Below are 22,022 nucleotides of genomic sequence, written 5' to 3' on the forward strand. Positions count from 1 at the left end.
AAGATGTATTCAAACCAAATGAATGCACAATAAAAGGTTTTGAATATAAGACTTGCTGCGTTACAAGTGTTACCAGTTTGAAGTTTTCTATTAAGAGTTTAGCATATTCACCACATCCCACTGGGCAAAAACTGGATGGATCAATGTTTTTTCCATGTCATAATTTTTTTTAAATAAATGCAATGTGAATACGTTGAATCAATGTGGAAAACTGATTGGATTTGCAAAAAGTCATCAACATAAGAGAATTTAGTATTTTTTTCACCCAATTTTTTACCTAAATCAAATGTGAAATGTTTTGTTGAATTCACATTATTTTACAACTCAACCAAAACTAGACGTTGAGCTGACGTCTGATCCTAGTATAAAACAACATAATTTCCCCATTGTTTTGAGCATACAATATAGCTCAGTATTTGTATTATTTATTTTTGTATTTTTTGCTCATCTTTATCAAGGGTGCCAATCATTTTGGACCTCACTGTATGTACTGAGAACATTGTCTTTTTGCTACTGTAGTATTTTAGCCTGGTACGACCATCCTGATCTCGCGAACTTACATGTAGATCAGGCTAGTAGTCTTTGACCATACAGTACAAAGCACTGAGAATGACCCTATGCCACCTGACTGTTAATCATTTGGATAACAGATAAGAAATGTGGCTCAATAACTTATTACGGACAGACATGAACACAAAGGTTTTACATTTTCAATGTGATGTAAAAACAATGTAATAAATAGTCCTTTATGAATTTCTGGATTTATTAATCAGACCAGAAGATCAGTTTATCACACATGAAAGTGAGCAGTTTGGTAAGGTGGGTATAGTACACTATCACATTGGATTTTGAACATTCTGAATTGCTGGTAAAAATCTTTACCCAAGATCCTTTTTAGGATCTTATGGTTTTCCAGTGTAACACTGTTGTATCTAGCACTGAGGTATGTACCAGCTTCTTACCAAGATCATGAGTCAAGATCTTACGAGATTTTGCACACAAAGATACATTCAGATTGTATTTTACAGTATTTATTTAATATCATCACTTCTATCATGAAATTAGACATCCATTTCAAAGTTGCATAAGCCAAACCAGTTCAATGATAATCAAATACACTATTTTTATTTGACATACAAGAGAGACGGTGAGGAAGAGGGGAAAGGGGGACAGACTGAGAGATGGGAAGAGGGAGGAACAGGGCTTCACTGCGTGGCCTTGCCACCAGCGGCTTGTGGGGTGGTAGTCAGGATCCTGGCTGTCACCGTGTTGATGGGCTTGGCGACTAACAGGTTGCCGTGGGCGGCTGATTGCAAGTCCACTTCCTGGAGGTATTTGGCCATGACGGGGATCTTGGAGAAGTATTTCTTTGCCACTGTGTGTTTGTGTTTGACATTCCGAATGAACACCACTCCATAGGCCTGTCCATGGTCAACAGGGGTTGATACTTTAGACTTTTTCTCCCATCTAGCTAGTGGTATCATAAGCTATGACATTATATTGCCTAGACTGATTTTTCTCTCTCTGGTACTCCAATACTATATCTTAATATAGGTTATGTTTACTTAGTTAAAACAAAATCTGCTGGAGAAACTAGGCAATTCATTTTAAACCCTCAAGTGTGCGGGTGTGTGTGTTTACCTTCTCAATGTTCTCCATTTTGATGTGAGTAGCAGCTTCTCCCTTGGTGAGCAGGATGCAGTTCCAGGGACTCCACTCCCACTGGCAATCCCACCTCACCATTACCAGGTCATACATGTCGCTCCACGCACTGAGGGCCGACTGGGCCCCCCACACTACATCTACCAGGTACCGCAGGTCCTGCTCCTGTAAGATACACACGACCACAATCAGACACACACACACACACACACACACACACACACACACACACACACACACACACACACACACACACACACACACACACACACACACACACACACACACACACACACACACCTGCAGCAGGTAGGTAATCTTGGCCTCTTTGTTCCTCTGGGCCTCAGTCTTGCGGAGCCTCCTGAGGATGGTCTTGTAGTGGGAGAAGTCCTCGCGGCGGCGAGCCTCGTTGTCCAGCTCCGAACAGCTACGACACTTGCCTACCAGGCGAGCATTGGCCATAAGTGTAAAGTCAGTGGACAGCAGGTAGCGGCTGCAGCCACGGCAGAAGTAGATGTTCTTCCTCAACTGGGCTGGGTCTTGGGGGACCTGAAGGAGGAAGGAGGGGGATGGAGAGGAGGGTGAGGGTCAGAATAATACCGTTTTCTTAATTGGCCTAATTGAACCCACTGGGCGCACTGGTTGAATCACCGTTGTTTCCATGTCATTTCAATGAAATTATGTTGAACCAATGTGGAATAGATGTTGAATTCACGTCTGTGCCCAGTGGGAAGGTTCAATAATTATATTTTATTGACAAGAAAATACACCATATAACACCTATACACCATACGGTCTCAGATATATACACTCGATATACAAAAGTATATGGACACCACTTCAAATGTGTGGATTCGGCTATTTCAGCCACACCGTTGCTGACAGGTGTATGTATACTAAAGAGCTCAGTGATTTTCAACATGGCACCGTCATCAGATGCAACCTTTCCAACATGCCAGTTCACCAAATTTCTGCCCTGCTAGAGCTGCCCCGGCAACCTGTAAGTGCTGTTATTGTGAAGTGGAAACGCCTAGAAGGAACAACGGCTCAGCCGCGAAGTGGTAGGCCACACAAGCTCACAGAACAGGACCGCCGAGTGCTGACACTCACTACCAAGTTCCAAACTGCCTCTGGAAGCAACGTCATCACAATAACTGTTAGTCGGGAGCTTCATGAAATCGGTTTCTATGGCCGAGCAGCCATAACGCTAAAGCATACAATGACATTCTAGACGATTCTGCACTTCCAACTTTGTGGCAACAGTTTGGGGAAGGCCCTTTCCTGTTTCAGCATGACAATGCCCGTGCACAAAGCGAGGTCCATACAGAAATGGTTTGTCGATAGGTGTGGAAGAACTTGACTGGCCTGCACAGAGCCCTGACCTCAACCCCATCGAACACCTTTAGGATGAATTGGAACGTCGACTGCGAGCCAGGCCTAATCGCCCAACATCAGTGCCGACCTCACTAATGCTCTTGTGGCTGAATGGAAGTAAGTCCCCGCAGTAATGATCCGACATCTAGTGGAACGCCTTCCCAGAAGAGTGGAGGCTGTTTATCAAAGGGGGGACCAACTTCATATTAATGCCCATGATTTTGGAATGAGATGTTCACATACAGGTGTCCACATACTTCTGGCCATGTAATGTACCTTGAGCAGTTTGGCCACCTCAGGGTTAAAGGTGGGGTTTTTGATGTACTGGAGGAAGAGGGTGGAGATTCTCTTCCTCAGCCCCTCCAGATTGGTCTCCTTTACCCCCCTCATCAGGAGGTCCGCCTCCCTGTCAATCAACTCCACAATGTTCTGGGTCAGCTTGCAGTCGTGCTCCTGTACAATTATGAAGCATTTTTATGATTCACAATTCACAAAATCCTCATAGAAAACAATGGCCAATTGTCAATTCACAATCAATCGGTATGTATATTTCATATCTAAAAACAACTCAAGATTAATATATCTTTTCAGTCAGTATGGGTTGAGGGTAAGTGTTCCCACCTTGACGGTGTGTTTGAGTGTGAGCAGCACGTCAAGCCTCTCCTCCTGGTTGAGGTAGTGCAGGTTGATGCTGGAGTACAGGTCTTTCAGCTCCTTGGCTCTGATGGTGTACTGGGTGTCCACCTGGGTCATCTTCCCATCGAATGCACGCCACCTCTTAGGGGCAGCACACTGGCAAATACAAAAATAATATAATGTTTGGTCAAATGTTTTAATTGAAACTGAGGGCCTGCATTGCCTATACAATGCTATGGAAAACTCTGGGAGAGAATTAATGGGACACTGCACATATCCCAGAGCAGTGGGAGAGAATAGAGGGGACCTTTGACCTTCTCAAGGAAGGCCTGCACGGCCTTGTCGTAATTCCTCTCTCCGGCGGCGATGCGATGGCGTCCGATGGAGGCAATGAGCTGGCTCTCCTGCTCCAGTAGCGCACACAGAGCAGCCTTCCTCTCAGCACCATCCAGAGTGGCATCGATGTGCTCTACCTCCTCTCTCCTCCACTCTGTTACAAACACATACAGAGGATTTAAACACACACACACACACACACACACACACACAGTCTTGTACAGCTAACCTTGTGGAGACACACAATTCAGTCCCATTCAAAAACCTATTTCCCCTAACCCGTACAATAACCCTAACCTTAACCCGATTGGTGCAGTGGTCTAAGGCACTGCATCTCAGTGCAAGAGGCGTCACTACAGTCCCTGGTTCGATTCCAGGCTGTATCACATCTGGCCGTGATTGGGAGTCCCATATGGCGGCGCACAATTGGCAAGGCGTCGTCCGGATTTAGCCAGGGTAGGCCATCATTGTATATAAGAATTTGTTCTTAACTGACTTGCCTAGTTAAATAAAGGTTACACACAACCCCAAAACCTAACCCTTAACATAATTTGAATTCTAACCTTAACCCCCTAGAAATTGCATTTGACCTCGTGAGGACTAACAAAATGTCCCCAGTTGGTAAAATGTTAGTTTTTTTACGATTCTTCTGGTCCCCACAAGAATAGTTAAACACGTCCACTCACGCACACACAAACACACACCAGTGGAGGGTGCTGAGGTGAGGACAGCTCATAATAATGGCTGGAACGGGGCGAATGGAATGGTATCAAACACATGGAAACCATGTATTTGATGCCATTTCACCTATTCCGCACCAGTCATTACCACAAGTCTGTCCTCTCCAATAAGGTGCCACCAACCTCCTGTGACACACACACACACACACACACACATATGAGCAGCAAAGGGTCCCTGCTTACTCTCCAGGGCACTGTAGAGCAGGGCGAAGTCGTCCCTGCACTGGGGGTTCATCCTCCTGTGGTACTCAGCCTTGATCTGCTCCTCTTTCTCCTCCCTCTTCCTCCTCCCCTCTCTCTCCAACCAGGTCAGACGCAGCTCCCTGTCCTGCCTCAGCTGGTCCGTCATCCGTTTGGCCTGCCAGCGCCGCGTGTACATCTGCAGAGTGATCACCTATAGGTGGGGGTAAAGGTGTGAGCACAGAGATACAAAGGCAGGTCTGTCTGTCTATGTATAGTTCAGAGGACGTACAGCTCTCAGTCTCTTGCCATGGTACTGGGCGGCGGTGATGTAGGAGCCAGGGGAGATGAGCTTGTCCTCCATGTTGGACACATAGCAGCCGATCTTGGTCATCTGGGTGGATGTGCTGTTGGTGCACTGCTGGGATTGGCTCTTCACCGTCACTGTCTGAAGGAGAACATTTGGTTGTTCGCATACCTTATGCAGCTCCAGGTGCAAAAAATAATGTTTGAAAAAGATTTTGGTTTCAAACTTCAAACTTTTTACACATTAAATGCCCTATGCCTTATGTGGGTTGAATGCTGTAACGGCAACATTTATTCACATTACTTTACTTTAATTAAATATTTCAGTTGTTGTGGATATAACATTTGTTTTATTTGGTGACTATTATTTTATTCCAAGACATCATGTCATTTCTATAGAGCTGCTGCCTATGCTGTCTGACAAAAATCACAATTTACGATACCAACTATCAATCACTTAGATAATGTATTTTTAGGTAGAGATACCCCACGAAGCAACTGCTTTCTATCCCTCTCGATCGCTCCTCTCTGTGCCTGCCCCACACAGAACGGACAAGTAGGCACGCAATGGATTATGGTCATTGTTAGTTACCACGTTTTCTGTGCTAAACTATGTAGAATATTGGCCTGTTGGAAACTACAACACCCTACTACATTGCACAGTTCAGGCTTGATCTGATTTACATTATATATACAAAAGTATGTGGACATCCCTTCAAATTAGTGGATTCGGCTATTTCAGTTACACCTGTTGCTGACAGGTGTATAAAATCGAGCACACAGCCATGCAATCGCCATAGACAAACATTGGCAGTAGAATGGCCTTACTGAAGAACTCAGTCACTTTCAATGTGGCACCTTCATAGGATGCCACCTTTCCAACAAGCCAGTTGGTCAAATTTCTGCCCTGCTAGAGCTGCCCCGGTAAACTGTAAGTGCTGTTATAGTGAATTGGAAACTTCTAGGAGCAACAATGGCTCAGCGGCAAAGTAGTAAGCCACACAAGCTCACAGAAGTGCTGAAGCGCATAGCTCATAGAAATCGTCTGTCCTCGGTTGCAACACTCACTACAGAGTTCCAAACTGCCTCTGGAAGCAACATCAGCACAATAACTGTTTGTTGGGAGCTTCATGAAATGGGTTTCCATGGCCAGTCTAAGATCACCATGCGCAATGTCAAGCGTCGGCTGGAATGGTGTAAAGCTCGCCGCCATTGAACTCTGGAGAAGTGGAAACGCAATCACCGGAGTGATGAATCATGCTTCACCATCTGGCAGTCCAACAGACGAATCTGGGTTTGTCGGATGCCAGGAAAACGCTACCTGTCCGAATGGCATAGTGCCAACTGTAAAGTTTGGTGGAGGAGGAATAATGGTCTGGGGCTGTTTTTCATGGTTCTGTCTAGGCACCTTAGTTCCAGTGAAGGGAAATCTTAATGCTACAGCATACAATGACATTCCAGACGATTCTGTGCTTCCAAATTTGTGGCAACAGTTTGGGGAAGGCTCTTTACTGTTTCAGCATGACAATGCCCCCTTGCACAAAGCAAGGTCCATACAGAAATGTTTTTGGTCATGTAGTGTATATCTAAGGAAACTGCGCATTGAGCGCACAGAAAAAAACTGAACTAAATGGAATTGAACCGACATCAGTCAATTAGTTGTTTAAAAAATGAAATATAACAAATGTCAGTTAATCGCTCACCAATAGTGTGTGTGTGTGTACCTGTGTATCGCGGCTGAAGGTCCCCACCCCCCTAATGGGTTTCCTCTTAGCTATGGTCTGTACAGCTGCATGATGGTACTCGGTCTCTGTGGCCTTGTGTCTGTAGCCTCCCAGGAAAGCCTTCCTATGGGTGGCCCTCTCAATCTCCACCACCACATCCTGGAATGTCTCTGTCTCTGGGTCTGGGAGAGCGGGAGAGCAAGGGGGGAGACAGAAATATACAGATAAAGGATGCAACGCATATGACTATCATCCATGAAAGCTGGCCCTGCAAAAGTATGGTATTGTCTCCTAGAAGACTGGTAGAGAAAGACTAGTAAAAAAATACCTGTCTGGACACGGACAGTGATTACGTCAGGCATGTTGTAGTCCTGCTGGGGCTTGACAGGACGGATGGGGTGGTTTTCAGGGTCAGACGAGGTCATCTCCAACTGGATGGTGCCATGAGGCTGCACTCCCAGCTCTATCAGGGTCCTATGGTCCTCTACCATCCTGCCTGGATGGACAAAGACCTAAATCATAATGCATAAACAAAGAAAGTCAAGGCCTTAACAGTTAGTTGAAAGGCTTACCACTCTGAGAAATCTGTATGACTTCTGATGGCACTTTCAGCTCATTTGCGAAGTGATACTTCAACTCCTTGACGGTCAGCCCAATTGCAAAGGCCATTGTCATCATGTGTCCCTCCGGCATCAGCATGATCTTCACTACAATAGAGAAGATAAAGAACATGTCCAACACAGAATATGATTGAGAGAAACATGATAAAGCAGACAAATGCCCTTCCTATCATGAAATTATTGTGGTCTATTATTATTGTGATACTTTGTAAATCCTCTTTCTTACCAGTGGCTGTTGAGTTCCCAACTTCATTAGAAAAGGTTGTTTTCTTTGGTGATGCTCCATCTTGCCTGCTGTCCTCGGGAAGGTCCGCTTGAGCTGTCGCCTCTACTGTGTCCTCCTCACCTGATGTCAAAAAAGTTGACTTGTGCACCGTTTCCCCAACCAGCTCGCCAGTTTCAGTCTTTACTCCAACATCGCTATCTTGTACATCTGGAGGCGGGTGTTCAGTGGTGTTGCTTTCAACCTGAGATTCGTCTAATTCTGCTTCAGGACCTTTCCCCTCTTTTTTCACATTTTGTTCATCAGCATTGCGGTTGAGCCCAGACGTTTCTGCGTCTTCTTCGGACATGACAGGTAGCTAGTTAGCCGTAGGAAAAAAACGTTTTTAAGCGTCAGTAAAAGTGAGTGGATTTTGAATTTACTTTATTTTTGTTGCCAGTTACTCTCAAAATGTCGATAAGCAAGCTGGATAGAAGCACGCTAGCTTTTATTTTCCTGTGTATTTTCAACTGCAACCTACTGCTGTTTGTGCAGCAAGCGCTTGGTCGCTGCCATGGTAACGTCCATGTGATCTCTGTTAAAATGTAACCAATGAAATGTCTCTGCCCACAAAAGTTACCAGAGTCCAAGTGGGGACCATCCCTTGCGAAATCAGCATTACAATCTTTGAACGTTAATTCATTTCAAATGAATGGTAGCAGTATATTTATAATTGGTAGTAGTGTGGTAGTTATCAGGTAGCACTACACAATGTTTATCTTGCCAAGCATTTATAAAGTTGACCACACATGTGATAAATTATTTGGCCTTTATTAAAGTTTTCAGAGAGATAAATTAAGGAGGCTTTTATATATTTCAAAATGGCCTCCTAGTTCAGGGATCAATTACAGTGGGGGTATGACACAAAACATGATGAGATTGGCAAATTAGTTGCAAAAAACAAACCAATTGAAGCTTATTATAAAAGCCTACATTTTTTCATCTGTATAACTCTATCCACTTCCACTATCCTCCAAGCTAAAATATTTAGGAGCATATGGAACCAAGATGGTCGCAAATTAGAGCCCAGTGTGTGATATACAGGCTGACCACACCGCTCGCGTCGCGTGTGTGATCGTTGCAAAATAAATGTAGAAATCTATGTTATTCAATTATTGCACCTACACTGCTCGCGCGCACCAACGAGCGTCTGCGTTGCGAAGGGCTAAAATAGAAATCAGTTCTATTTCTGATGCAGATCGCACTGCAAGTCCTGCCTCTCCCATCTCCTCATTGGTTTATAGAAGCAGGTACCCACCTGCCATCTCCTCATTGGTTATACCCACGTAGGTGACTGAAAGACGAACGAACGAACGAGGTCAGTGGTGGTAATGCACCTAATTTATGGAAGTTGCCAATCGCAATATAAAGTCAAGAGAAGAAAAAGCCTGGAAGGAAGAGAGATGACTAGAAACGATTCGGTTGGCCATTTTATGTGTGGATTAATTGGCGGAGTAGAGGACCTTCTGCATTTCAGGTAAAATAACAACTCAATGTTTATATCCAAGGACAAATTAGCTAGCAACAGCAAGCTAGCTAAATAGGACAAATTAGCTAGTAAGTGCAAGCTAACTAGCTAAAGTCCCATAAGTGTTTAATGCTTTTCGACTTGTCCCCAAATTAATATAATTGGTTCAGAGTTTGTTTTGATATTTTAACCTGCGTATCGTGATCGCGTTTGGTGTGGGGGGACAAGATACATTTATGCACGATAGCGCAGGATGGCGCACGCACGCAACCGGTTTGGGTTCCGTAGGCCTAAACTTCAAAATCCAGAATGAGTATTTTATTTTATCTTTATTTTATCAGGGAGTCATACTGAGACCAATGTCTCTTTTATAGATGTGTCCTAAATTACATACATTACAGAAAATACACATCAGAATATGACTACAAAATGCAAGCAGAAAGAAAAACACAGTCATAAAAAACAAACACGTTCATCAGTAATAAGGTCCTCAATCAGCCCTAGAGGCACCAGAACCTAGAGGCACCAGAACATCACATTTAAGAACATTTTGAAGATTGTTCCACAAATAAGGTGCAAGAAAACTAAACACTGATTTACGTAACTCAGTACAGACCAAAGGAGTTTCCAGAGTTAACTATACCTGAGACCAGGTGTGGTAACTCGTATGTCTAAAGTTTAATAATGATGTTATGTACAGTGATACTTTTTGTAAAATGGCTTTATAAATGAAAACATAGCAAAGTATCAATCTATGTGACATCAAAGAGGGCCAACCAACCTTCTGGTAGAGAATGCAGTGATGAGTTCTAAAATTGACGCCCGTAATAAAGCGCAGTGCGCTATGATAAACTCCATCTAGTGGCTTTAATGAAGTGTAAGCTGCGTTCATATAGATGATGTCTCCATAGTTTAGGACCAATAGGAACGTCAACTGAATAATCTGCTTTCTACTATTTAGTGAGAGGCAGGACCTATTTCTGTAGAAGAAGCTCATTTTTATTCTCAGCTTCTTAACTAACTCATCAATATGCTTTTTAAAAGACAGCTTTTTTTCATTTCATTCATTTGTAAGCACGGACACGATCAATATGGACACAATCCAAAGTGCATATGCTTAAATTATCAGACTTATTTTTATGCGCTCTAGAGAACATATACTTAGTTTTACCTGCATTCAGTATTAATTTAAAGTCAACAAAGTTTTTTTGTAATACAATGAAGACAGATAGTGCCTGGTCAACTGTGGGGGCAATAACATACACAACAGTATCATCGGCATACAAGTGCAGGTTACAATTTTTTACAGACAAGTCAATATTGTTAATGTAAACAGTATAAACTTTGGACTGGTCTGGTCAGATTTGACAGCTCTACTAAGGTATTTGTTATTGTAGAATACTGTTATAAAGCTAGGAGTTTGAATGGGTCTGATGGGTGATCTGAGTCTGGAGTACGCGACACGATTTAAAAGATGTATGGAGTTCTGTCTGTCCTTGAGCTGTGTTCTGTAATATGTCATGTTTCGAGTTTTGTGTAAACCCCAGGAACAGTAGCTGATGTTTTCGCAACATCTGATGGGGATCCTAATAAAACACCAAATACCAATGATGGCTCCTCAAAAGCCATGGTAATCTAACAGCTCTATTGTGGCCGGCTGCCTCTACTACTGGGATATCCACACTTCAGAACCAAGTACCCACTGCTAGGTGGTTAGACACAAGAGCTCATAGCAATTTATAAGATACTGCACTTTAGAGGCCTGTTGTCTGCACGGACACACACACACGCCACAAAAGGGAATAATCCATTGCATCTATGAGCTTGATCTCTGATGACATGAATAGTGGGATTCAAGCCAAACATAACTGAGAGCAGGCTTAAAACACACAATGAGGACATATGCAAGTGTGCCATATTTATGATAAACAGCCCATGATAATTGTCTCATAGTTATACACTGGCACCAGGTAGTTCCAATTGATTTAAATGCAGTAAGTACAAAAACTCTTTATAGTACCAACAAGGTACTATACTTTGTTTATGTCAACAAAGCCCTGCAGTTTGTTCCATACATTAAAATAACTACCCAACTTGGTAGCCTGGATTCCATCCAGATTGAGCCCCTCCCCTGTCTGGCTCGACCAATCTAGATGTCAATAGACATTTGCCAGTCAGGATGGCACCCTTGCATCATAATGGTTGGTCAGACATTAAGCCCAGGAATTTCTGCCGTGACCTTTTGAATTGTTCTAGTAGCTTCACATGGGCTAACGCTGGAGGAGAGAACAGCAATGAGGGGAGAGACGCCACTGACTCTGGCAGCTAAAGCCGATCTGGTGGAGAATGTGAAGACTCTGCTGGAGCATGAGAGCTTCTCCACACAACACCAACACAGAAATGACTACCCACTACTGCTGGGTAAAATTGGTGTACTGCAATCCAAGGAAAATGACACACATAAACTGTAAACAATTGTGTTATTTAATCACATTGATCATGACACTGTTACCAAATCACCTTAAAACACCTATTTGTTTTAAGGTGATTTGGTAACAGTGTCATGATCAATGTGATTAAACAACACAATTGTTTACAGTTTTTTTAAACCACTGAGCTGCATAGCTTCATTCTCCTAGCTGAAGCCATTAGGGCTAGGTCATATGAAATGGCCTATTCTTTGATTGCTAGAGGAGCCTGGGTGGAGCAGATCTGTCAGAAGAAGGGGACCTTCATGCAGGAAGCAGCCACGGTGGGCTGCTCTGAGGTCATGATGGTGTTGCTAAGGAGGTCCGGTTAACTAGAAAGATCACTGGGGTGTGACCCCGTTGGGTGTTGCCATGTCCACATACTAGACATTGTTCTTCACTATGGTATGTAACCAGTGAGGTAAAATCAGCTCGGAATGTTAATGTATCTATCTAGTCATAGGTTCTGTGAATTTACAGAGGTCTTACTTGTAAACTTGTCTCATGTACTGTATTCTCTCAGCTGGTGTGACTTTGTTTTTACATGTCATATAAGGAAACAGAGTCAATTCCCAGGCTTTAAATGGGAAGAGTGTTCTGACGGATGCAGTTGGTACAGGAAACCCAGACTGTATCAAACTTCTCTTAAAAAATGGAGCCGACCCTAATCTACCCTATTTGAATGGACAACTCCCAATCCACAAGGCAGCACATGAGGGTCACTATGAGTGAGTAAAGGCAAGATCTGCCGTAACACAGTTCATAGACATTCGGCCAGGCCTCACAGGTGTTGAATGACATGTCCATCTCCACCAAACCTTTTTTATTTCTCACTGCTATCAAACTCACTGGCCAAAGCCCGATTCACTCTGCAGTTGATAGCAACCATTCTGATTGTATGGAACTACTCATAGAAAATGGCTTTGTACGTCAACGTCCTCCTGACGCCACGCCTCTCAGACAAGTACATGGACATGAGAAGAAGCACATTATACTTTGCTGTCTCTAGGGACATCCCATGTGTCGAAATGCTGTTGAACGCAGGAGCCAAACTTGAACTGGACCCTCTATGCTGCCTCCTGGTGGCGGTGAGAGCTGGGAGGTATGCAATTGTGAAGCTGCTTCTGGCCAGACAGGCAGACGTCAATTGTTATTTCACAGTGGTCAGTAACACAGTGCTTCCCCCGACTCTGCATTACTGCCTGCAGGACGAGATGATGTGTCTTCTGCTCAACAATGGCTATGACGTTGAAAGGTGCTTCACTTGTAACCATGACGACAGCTTGAGTATGAAATGTGTAGAGGAAGAAGGAATTCCAGTGAGTTGTCAACCTTTTTTTCATTATTTCCATTGTGGGATGTTTATTAAGCTTCTCTCGACTGAGTGACAAACAAAATAGTTTCCAATCTTGTCTATCCTTTATGCAGTTTTGTGAATTCATGAGTCTCTCCTGCCTCATGCACCTGTCTGGGTGTGTGGTGCGCATTCTTCTGCATTATGTTAGTCATGTGCATATCTCTTCACAATTCAAACTCACTCTGGAGGAGCAGAAAGAATGGCCTGACATATGTGACATTCTGGGTAAGATTATATACTGGCAAGACTATATGTTCAAATACAATGCTTTTACTATTCCAAATGCACCATTTACATGGAGTATATCACATTCAAAATGTTTACTTTTCTGTTTATTCCCTTTCACCGAGGGAAACCCGATCACTCAAGCACCTGTGCTGACTGGAGATCAGGAAGCAGCTGACCTTGAAAAGACTGAATGACCACATGATCGGGGTCAGATTAATGCAGGGGCTTACTGGGGCTGAAGCCCCTGGGCAGCCCAAGAGGCAGCAAAAAAATAAGGAAATATATACAGTATATATTATATACCAAACTCCTTTGGTCTGTACTGAGTTACGTAAATCAACGTTTAGTTTTCTTGCACCTTATTTGTGGAACAATCTTCAAAATGTTCTTAAATTTGATGTTCTGGTGCCTCTAGGGTGATTCAGAAAGCTGATTGAGGACCTTATTACTGATGAACGTGTTTGTTTTTTATGACTGTGTTTTTCTTTCTGCTTGCATTTTGTAGTCATATTCTGATGTGTATTTTTTGTAATTTATGTAATTTAGGACACATCTATAAAAGAGACATTGGTCTCAGTATGACTTCCTGATAAAATAAAGATAAAATAAAATACTCATTCTGGATTTTGAAGTTTAGGCCTACGGAACCCAAACCGGTTGCGCACGTGCGCCATCCTGCGCTATCGTGCATAAATTTATCTTGTCCCCCCACACCAAACGCGATCACGATACGCAGGTTAAAATATCAAAATAAACTCTGAACCAATTATATTAGTTTGGGGACAAGTCGAAAAGCATTAAACACTTATGTGACTTAAGCTAGTTAGCTTGCACTTACTAGCTAATTTGTCCTATTTAGCTAGCTTGCTGTTGATAGCTAATTTTTACTGCAACAGCCAACCACAGGAGTACTCAGGAGCCCGCTCTCAATGAGTGTAGACAGGAGGTCAGAGACCTGGCCGTGCCGTGCCAGGATAACAACCTCTCCCTCAACGTGAGCAAGACAAAGGTGATGATTGTTGACTACAGGAAAAGGAGGACCGAGCACGCCCTCATTCTCATCGACAGAGCTGTAGTGGAGCAGGTTGAGAGCTTCAAGTTCCTTGTTGTCCACATCACCAACAAACTATCATGGTCCAAACACACCAAGACAGTCGTGAAGAGGGCACGACAAAGCCTATTTCCCCTCAGGGGACTGAAAAGATTTGTCATTGATCCTCAGATCCTCAAAACGTTCTATAGCTGTACCATCGAGAGCATCCTGACTGGTTGCATCATTGTCTGGTATGGTAACTGGTCGGCCTCCGACCTCAAGGCACTACAGAGGGTAGTGCATACGGCCCAGTACATCACTGGGGCCAAGCTTCCTGCCATCCAGGACCTCTACACCAGGCGGTGTCAGAGGAAGGCCCTAAAAATTGTCCAAGACTCCAGCCACCCTAGCCGTACCGGAGCGGCAAGTCTAGGTCCAAAAGGCTTCTTAACAGCTGTCATCAAGGCAAAGGGTGGCTACTTTGAAGAATCTCAAATATAAAATAGATTTTGATTTGTTTAACACTTTTTTGGGTACTACATGATTCAATATATGTTATTTCATAGTTTTGATGTCTTCACTATTATTCTACAATGTAGAAAATAGTAAAAATAAAGAAAAACCCTGGAATGAGTAGGTGTGTCCAAACCTTTGACTGGTATTGTATATACATGTATATCCTCCTAATATTGTACAATATGTGTGTCGCTTCGTTGGCCTGGGCTGTTGTTTGTTTGAATTCAAGACCAAAACCCCGTTGCCTATGATTTCTTAATCCGGCCCTGCCCATGTTCATGAGCTGTGACCTTTTCCCTCCCAGACTGAAGAGCTACTTGATGAATGATCTGTATTGCCAAAGTGTTTGCCATGTAGGGAGAAGAGACAACTGTGAACTACCAACCATGCAACCTTACTGACTATGCAGCTTGTATACAGTATGTTTGAATTGTTGAGTATATTATACATTTCTGTTTCGCACGTTTTTACACGTTGTAAAGTCATGTTTTATTCTTTGATTGGATAATGTCTTCTCCTGTCTCTTTTTGAGCAACATATTAGTCAAAAAACAATAAGTAAAGTATGGATGTTTGATAAAGCCTTTGAAAGGGAATTGATGCTGGAGCTCTAGCAGTTCTGATGCAACTTCTGAGAGATCCTATTCAGTTTCAGCACAATAGTCTTGAATCATCTTTGCGTCTCGGAAAATCAACAACACTGGATGACTTTCTACATTTTAATCACATGTTAATACTACCCAGCAGGGAGTTCTTCAAGCCCCTTTGATGGTCTGCCAGAGAAAATGGATCTTCCCTGAACAATTCTCTTCTGACAAGGCTAATATTTGCCATCTGTTATTAAAACATCTCTTTCTGTCTCTTTCTGCACTGGTCGTATAAATATCTCTGTAATTATTACAGTTGACATTATGGAAAATGAGTGTACATAAGACACAACATTTGGATGTTGTGGTATGGCCTGCATGCTAAACAAACGACTTCAACAGAAGCAGATGACACCTAAAAATAGCATTGTGTGTGTGTGTGTGTGTGTGTGTGTGTGTGTGTGTGTGTGTGTGTGTGTGTGTGTGTGTGTGTGTGTGTGTGTGTGTGTGTGTGTGTGTGTGTGTGTGTGTGTGTGTGTGTGTGTGTGTGTGTGTGTGTGTGTTGGTAGAGAGGGGATTCAGTTCAGGCAAGGCACAAATTACACTCTACAATCTCTCTGTCTGGACCGGGTGGGACCCGTGATTTCAACAGAACTAGATTTCACAGGTGAGAACTGAAATCTGCCTGACTGGTGAATAGGACAATATATATAATAAAACAGAAAATTGCGTTTAGATGTTTCTGGAGTCAATTACCTTTGCACACCTAAAGGTCGGGAGCACGGTGATAGTAGGCCACATGCTAACATTGCTATTTCCTCTGAAGCTGTGGATCCTGACGACATGGACGAAGATCGACTGCTTGATTACAGTATTCAGATGAGCATTCAAGAGTCATGCCCCAAATATTATTATCATCTTTAGAGAGGTAATGCATGATACGAATACACTTCTGAAAATACTCCATGTCCTAGGCTACTTTTGCATTTAGCTATATGCTGTCATTGTTGAGATCAAAATGACATGAACACTTTTATTACTTCTTATGGCTGCAGGGGGCGTATTGACTAACTTGGAAAAATGTGCCCATTTCAAACGGCCTCGTACTCAATTCTTGCTCGTACAATATGCATATTATAATTACTATTGCATAGAAAACACTCTCTAGTTTCTAAAACCGTTTGAATTATTTCTCTGAGTGAAACAGAACTCCTTCTGCAGCCCACTTTCTGACAGGAAGTGAGATTTCTGAAATCGAGGTCTCTGTTCAAAGGCTTGCCTATAAATGGGCATGATACGTATTGGTATACATACACGTCATACACCTTCCCCTAGATGTCAAGAGGAAGTGAGAGAAGAAATGAATGGATTATCTTGGTCTGAAGTGGAATAAATCCTCTTGGAGTGACTTGTCCGCCATTTCCTGTTTTTTCGAAGTTGGACCTGAAGTTGGACCTGGAATCGCCTTCTGGAAAGCCGTCGTTATAGGCGAATACTATCTCCGGCTTTGATTTTATTTGATACATGTTACAATATCATCGTAAAGTATGTTTTTTCAATATAGTTTTATTAGATTATTGAAATTTATTCGGGACGTTAGGCGTGTTGCGTTGTCTGCTTTTGTTCAGGATGGAGAGCTTCGCGCCACTTGGCTAGTGTGCTTGCTAATTCAAGAGGGACAAAGGACGTTCTAATACCAAACAACGACTGTTCTGGACAAAGGACCCATTGTACAACATTCTGATGGAAGATCAGCAAAAGTAGGACCCAGTTTGGGATGCTATTTCATATATCTGTCGTGCATGTGAACTGGTCGTGGGCGCCCAAGTGTTTCTGGCTATTGTGGCTATGCTAATATAGCGCTACATTTTGTTTTCGCTGTAAAACATTTAATAAATCGGAAATATTGTCTGGAATCACAAGATGCCTGTCTTTCAATTGCTGCACAGTATGTATTTTTCAGAAATATTTTATGATGAGTAATTAGGTATTTGACGTTGGTGTCTGTAAATGTTATGGCTGCTTTCGGTGCAATTTCTGATTGTAGCTGAAATGTAATTTATGATTTATACCTGAAATATGCACATTTTTCTAAAAAAACATATGCTATACAATAAATATGTTATCAGACTGTCATCTTATGAAGTTGTTTCTTGGTTAGTGGCTATATATATCTTTATTTGGTCGAATTTGTGATAGCTACTGATGGAGTAAAAAACTGATGGAGTAAAAAAAGTGGTGTCTTTTGCTAACGTGGTTAGCTAATAGATTTACATATTTTGTCTTCCCTGTAAAACATTTTAAAAATCGGACATGTTGGCTTGATTCACAAGATGTGTACCTTTCATATGCTGTATTGGACTTGTTAATGTGTGAAAGTTAAATATTTTTTAAAAATAGATTTTGAATTTCGCGCCCTGCACTTGAGCTGGATGTTGTCATAAGTGTACCGGTGTCGGGCTGCAGCCATAAGAAGTTAAACAGCCATCACTAACATTGGGTGGCTGCTGCCAACATACTGACTCATCTCTAGCCACTTTAATAATGGAAAAATGGATGTAATAAATGTATCACTAGCCACTTTATATAATGTTTACATACCCTACATTACTCATCTCATATGTATATACTGTACTCTATACCATCTCCTGCATCTTTCCATCTTGATGTAATAAATGTATCACTAGCCACTTTAAACAATGCCACTTTATATAACGTTTACATACCATACATTACTCATCTCATATGTATATACTGTACTCTAACCCATCTACTGCATCTTGCCTATGCCATTCGGCCATCACGCATTCATATATTTTTATGTACATATTCTTATTCATTCCTTTACACTATAAGGTAGTTGTTGTGAAATTGTTAGGTTAGATTACTTGTTAGATATTACTGCGTGGTCGGAACTAGAAGCACAAGCATTTAGCTACACTCGCATTAACATCTGCTAACCATGTGTATGTGACAAATAACATTTGATTTGATTTGTTCAATGAACCAGAAACAAATAACGACCATGCACCTGTGGAACAGTTGTTAAGACACTAACAGCTTACAGACGGCAATTAAGGTCACAGTTATGAAAACTTAGGAAACTAAAGAGGCCTTTCTACTGACTCTGAAAAACACCAAAAGAAAGATGCCCAATGTCCCTGCTCATCTGCGTGAACGTGCCTTAGGCATGCTGCAAGGAGGCATGAGGACTGCAGATGTGGCTCTGGCAATAAATTGCAATGTCCTTACTGTGAGACGCCTAAGACAGCGCTACAGGGAGACAGGATGGACAGCTGATGGTCCTTACAGTGGCAGACCACGTGTAACAACACCTGCACAGGATCGGTACATCCGAACATCACACCTGCGAGACAGGTACAGGATGACAACAACAACTGCCCGAGTTACACCAGGAACGCACAATCCCTCCATCAGTGCTCAGACTGTCCGCAATAGGCTGAGAGAGGCTGGACTGAGGGCTTGTAGGCCTGTTGTAAGGCAGGTCATCACCAGACATCACTGGCAACAACGTCGCCAATGGGCACAAACCCACCGTCGCTGGACCAGACAGGACTGGCAAAAAGTGCTCTTCACTGACGAGTCGCGGTTTTGTCTCACCAGGGGTGATGGTTGGTTTATCGTTGAAGGAATGAGCGTTACACCGAGGCCTGTACTCTGGAGCGGGATCGATTTGGAGGTGGAGGCTCCGTCATGGTCTGGGGCGGTGTGTCACAGCATCATCGGACTGAGCTTGTTGTCATTGCAGGCATCTCAAAGCTGTGCGTTACAGGGAAGACATCCTCCTCACTCATGTGGTACCCTTCCTGCAGGCTCATCCTGACATGACCCTCCAGCATGACAATGCCACCAGCCATACTGCTCGTTCTGTGCGTGATTTCCTGCAAGACAGGAATGTCAGTGTTCTGCCATGGCCAGAGAAGACCCCGGATCTCAATCCTATTGAGCACGTCTGGGACCTGTTTGATCGGAGGGTGAGGGCTAGGGCCATTCCCCCCAGAAATGTCTGGGAACTTGCAGGTGCCTTGGTGGAATAGTGGGGTAACATCTCACAGCAAGAACTGGCAAATCTGGTGCAGTCCATGAGGAGGAGATGCACTGCAGTACTTAATGCAGCTGGTGGCCACACCACATACTGACTGTTACTTTTGATTTTGACCCCTCCTTTGTTCAGGGACACATTAATCCATTTCTGTTAGTCACATGTCTGTGGAACTTGTTCAGTTTATGTCTCAGTTGTTGAATCTTGTTATGTTCATACAAATATTTACACATGTTAAGTTTGCTGAAAATAAACGCAGTTGACAGTGAATTGACGTTTATTTTTTTTGCTGAGTTTATATTATGTTATACATACATGCGACCCGTGATAGGACTATGTAATTAATAATGACAAAGTATATTAAACTGTTTATCTGACTCCGTAACAATGATTTAGCAATATGCAAGCAGAACTATTGATGACTTTCATTAATAGGCTATGAAGAAATATCTCAGAATTGAATACTAAATGCAAGTATCTCATATCATTGGAAAATTAATGATTACATTATACAAGGCATGAACATAAGTTACAATGCAATACTGACATTAACAAAGCATTCATAATCTGGGCATGATAAGAGAGGGAGAGAGAGATAAGGAACCCTTGGCTTGCGCCATAGCCCATTGGTCATGGGAGAGAGAGGGTGAGAGAGTGTATCATCATCACCTCCACTACTGTTTCGGGGGCTGGGCCGGCTCGAAACAATTTTATGTAGCTTAGATGAATCATGTCCAATTACTTGACAACAGAAAACTGCTAGGAAAATGTAGACTGATATTGAATGGCTAATACTTCATCATAAGACACTAATGCTCCTGTGAAAAGTCATCATTCTTTCTGGTACATTCTCCACCCAGGTGACATTCTCTCCCTCCAAGAGCTGTCAGAATTTCAAGAAGGCTTCAGTGAGGCAGATGACAGGGGCTGGTACCCTCTGCACACGGCAGCTGTCCAACCTCTGGTGAAGATGCTGGAAATAGTGTTGTGTGGTAGGCTATTACAGAGCAATTACATCATGGGCTGCATATCTGGACACGTACTGAATATCCTATAAATCAACTGGCATGGATGTGGATATTTACGGATTTATGTGAAACATGACTTCTTTTGTTTTGTTGGACATGCTAGAACTGGTTCCTGATCTCTTGAGTTGTGTCCAACAGCGTCTTTTAGGTTGTCCCTGGAGGAGAAGACAATGGAGGGAGAAACACTGCTAACTCTAGCAGCTATGGCTGGTCTGGTGGACAATGTGAAGATGCTACTTGAACATGGAGCGTCTCCGCATAACACCAACAGCAAGAAAGAATCCCCTCTACTGCTCGGTAATAGTGAAAGGTATAAAGTCTGTGTCCATGGCATCCTTGTTGTCACAACAAGTATTATTGTTGAAATGACTCCTACCATATTGTTCCCCTGATATTCAACAGTTGTTGTGATTTCTCCCGGTCAGCTGTTAGGTTTGGGTCGTATGATATGGCTTCTGCCCTGATCACGAGAGGAGCCTGTGTGGAGCAGGTCGGTCTGAAGCAGTCGACTGGCCTGCACGAGGCGGCAAAGGTAGGCTACTCTCATATCATGGAGCTGTTGTTGGAACATGGAGGCCAGGTCTCTGAGATAGATCAAGATGGCGTGACTCCAAGGGCCATTGCAGCAGAGCACGCCCACTTAGAGGTTCTAGAGATCCTTATTCACAATGGTGAGTAGGTAAAAGCACGATAGCTCCAGTTTGCCCTCTGATAGGCTAGAGCTAGATATAACTTTCAACATACTGCATAAAACAACACAAACCCAGAGTCATATATATATATGAGTCATATCTATATAGAGAGTTGGGCCAATGCGGTTTCTGTCTGAATGTTACGAGAGTGCCACATTCTCCTCCATAGTCGTTGCTAGGTGATAATTGATGCTTCCGCTTTGTGCCGTTTATTTCTGATAATTTTCAAAACCTATGAAGATGTCCAGTGAAAGCAGATATGCAATTTATTAACACCATAACACAGGACTGACTTGGATACACATTATCCCAAATGCTAATCAATAAAAACGTATCTGAAATCCGCTGCTCTGTTTTTCTTGTTTACAGAGGGTCATTTCATAGGGAATTGTTGGAGGCACTCTCGTATTACGTCACCAACATTTTGTGAATAAAGGCGCTAACATGCGTCCGCTCTAAAAACCTGGCCGAATTCTCTTAATATATGGCTCTGCCCAAACCCATCAGATACTTGGGCTGCATTTAGACAAGCAGCCCAATTCTGATCTTTTTTTCACTAATTGGTATTTTGATCAATCAGATATGCTTAAAAAAGATCTCATGTGAAAAGATCTGATGTGATTGGTTAAAAGACCAGTTAGTGGAAAGAATATCAGAATTGGGCTAATTGTGTGAACGCCGCCAAATGACTATGGGGTAAGGTGTGATTTGGGACATCGTGAGAATCTCAATTGAATTTCCTT

The 22,022-nt window shown here is 42.8% G+C and overlaps 1 protein-coding gene and 1 pseudogene across 1 annotated transcript; one reads left to right on the top strand and one right to left on the bottom strand.

The window, feature by feature from the left end:
• Nucleotides 1-822: 822 nt before the first annotated feature.
• On the bottom strand, nt 823-8,315 carry iqub (IQ motif and ubiquitin domain containing). Its single transcript, XM_071326442.1, has 12 exons — nt 7,805-8,315; nt 7,531-7,665; nt 7,287-7,454; nt 6,959-7,140; nt 5,221-5,376; nt 4,932-5,142; nt 3,987-4,162; nt 3,658-3,828; nt 3,313-3,489; nt 1,963-2,211; nt 1,642-1,827; nt 823-1,421 (listed from the first exon to the last, which is right to left on the bottom strand). The coding sequence occupies exons 1-12, from the start codon at nt 8,148-8,150 to the stop codon at nt 1,206-1,208; spliced, it is 2,373 nt and encodes a 790-aa protein (XP_071182543.1). The 5' UTR covers nt 8,151-8,315; the 3' UTR covers nt 823-1,205.
• A 2,417-nt stretch (nt 8,316-10,732) lies between these two features.
• On the top strand, nt 10,733-21,266 carry LOC139530961 (ankyrin repeat and SOCS box protein 15-like; annotated as a pseudogene).
• Nucleotides 21,267-22,022: the final 756 nt, after the last annotated feature.

The sequence above is a fragment of the Salvelinus alpinus genome, chromosome 9 (genome assembly GCF_045679555.1).
Source record: "Salvelinus alpinus chromosome 9, SLU_Salpinus.1, whole genome shotgun sequence".
In the NCBI taxonomy this organism is placed as follows: domain Eukaryota; kingdom Metazoa; phylum Chordata; class Actinopteri; order Salmoniformes; family Salmonidae; genus Salvelinus; species Salvelinus alpinus.

Coding starts and splice junctions, on each gene's coding strand:
- iqub (XM_071326442.1), bottom strand. CDS start 8,150: ATGTCCGAAGAAGACGCAGAAACGTCTGGGCTCAACCGCAATGCTGAT. Junction 5,143..5,220: donor ATGGCAAGAGACTGAGAGCT/GTACGTCCTCTG, acceptor CCCCACCTATAG/GTGATCACTCTGCAGATGTA. Junction 3,829..3,986: donor TGCAGGCCTTCCTTGAGAAG/GTCAAAGGTCCC, acceptor TGTATTTGCCAG/TGTGCTGCCCCTAAGAGGTG.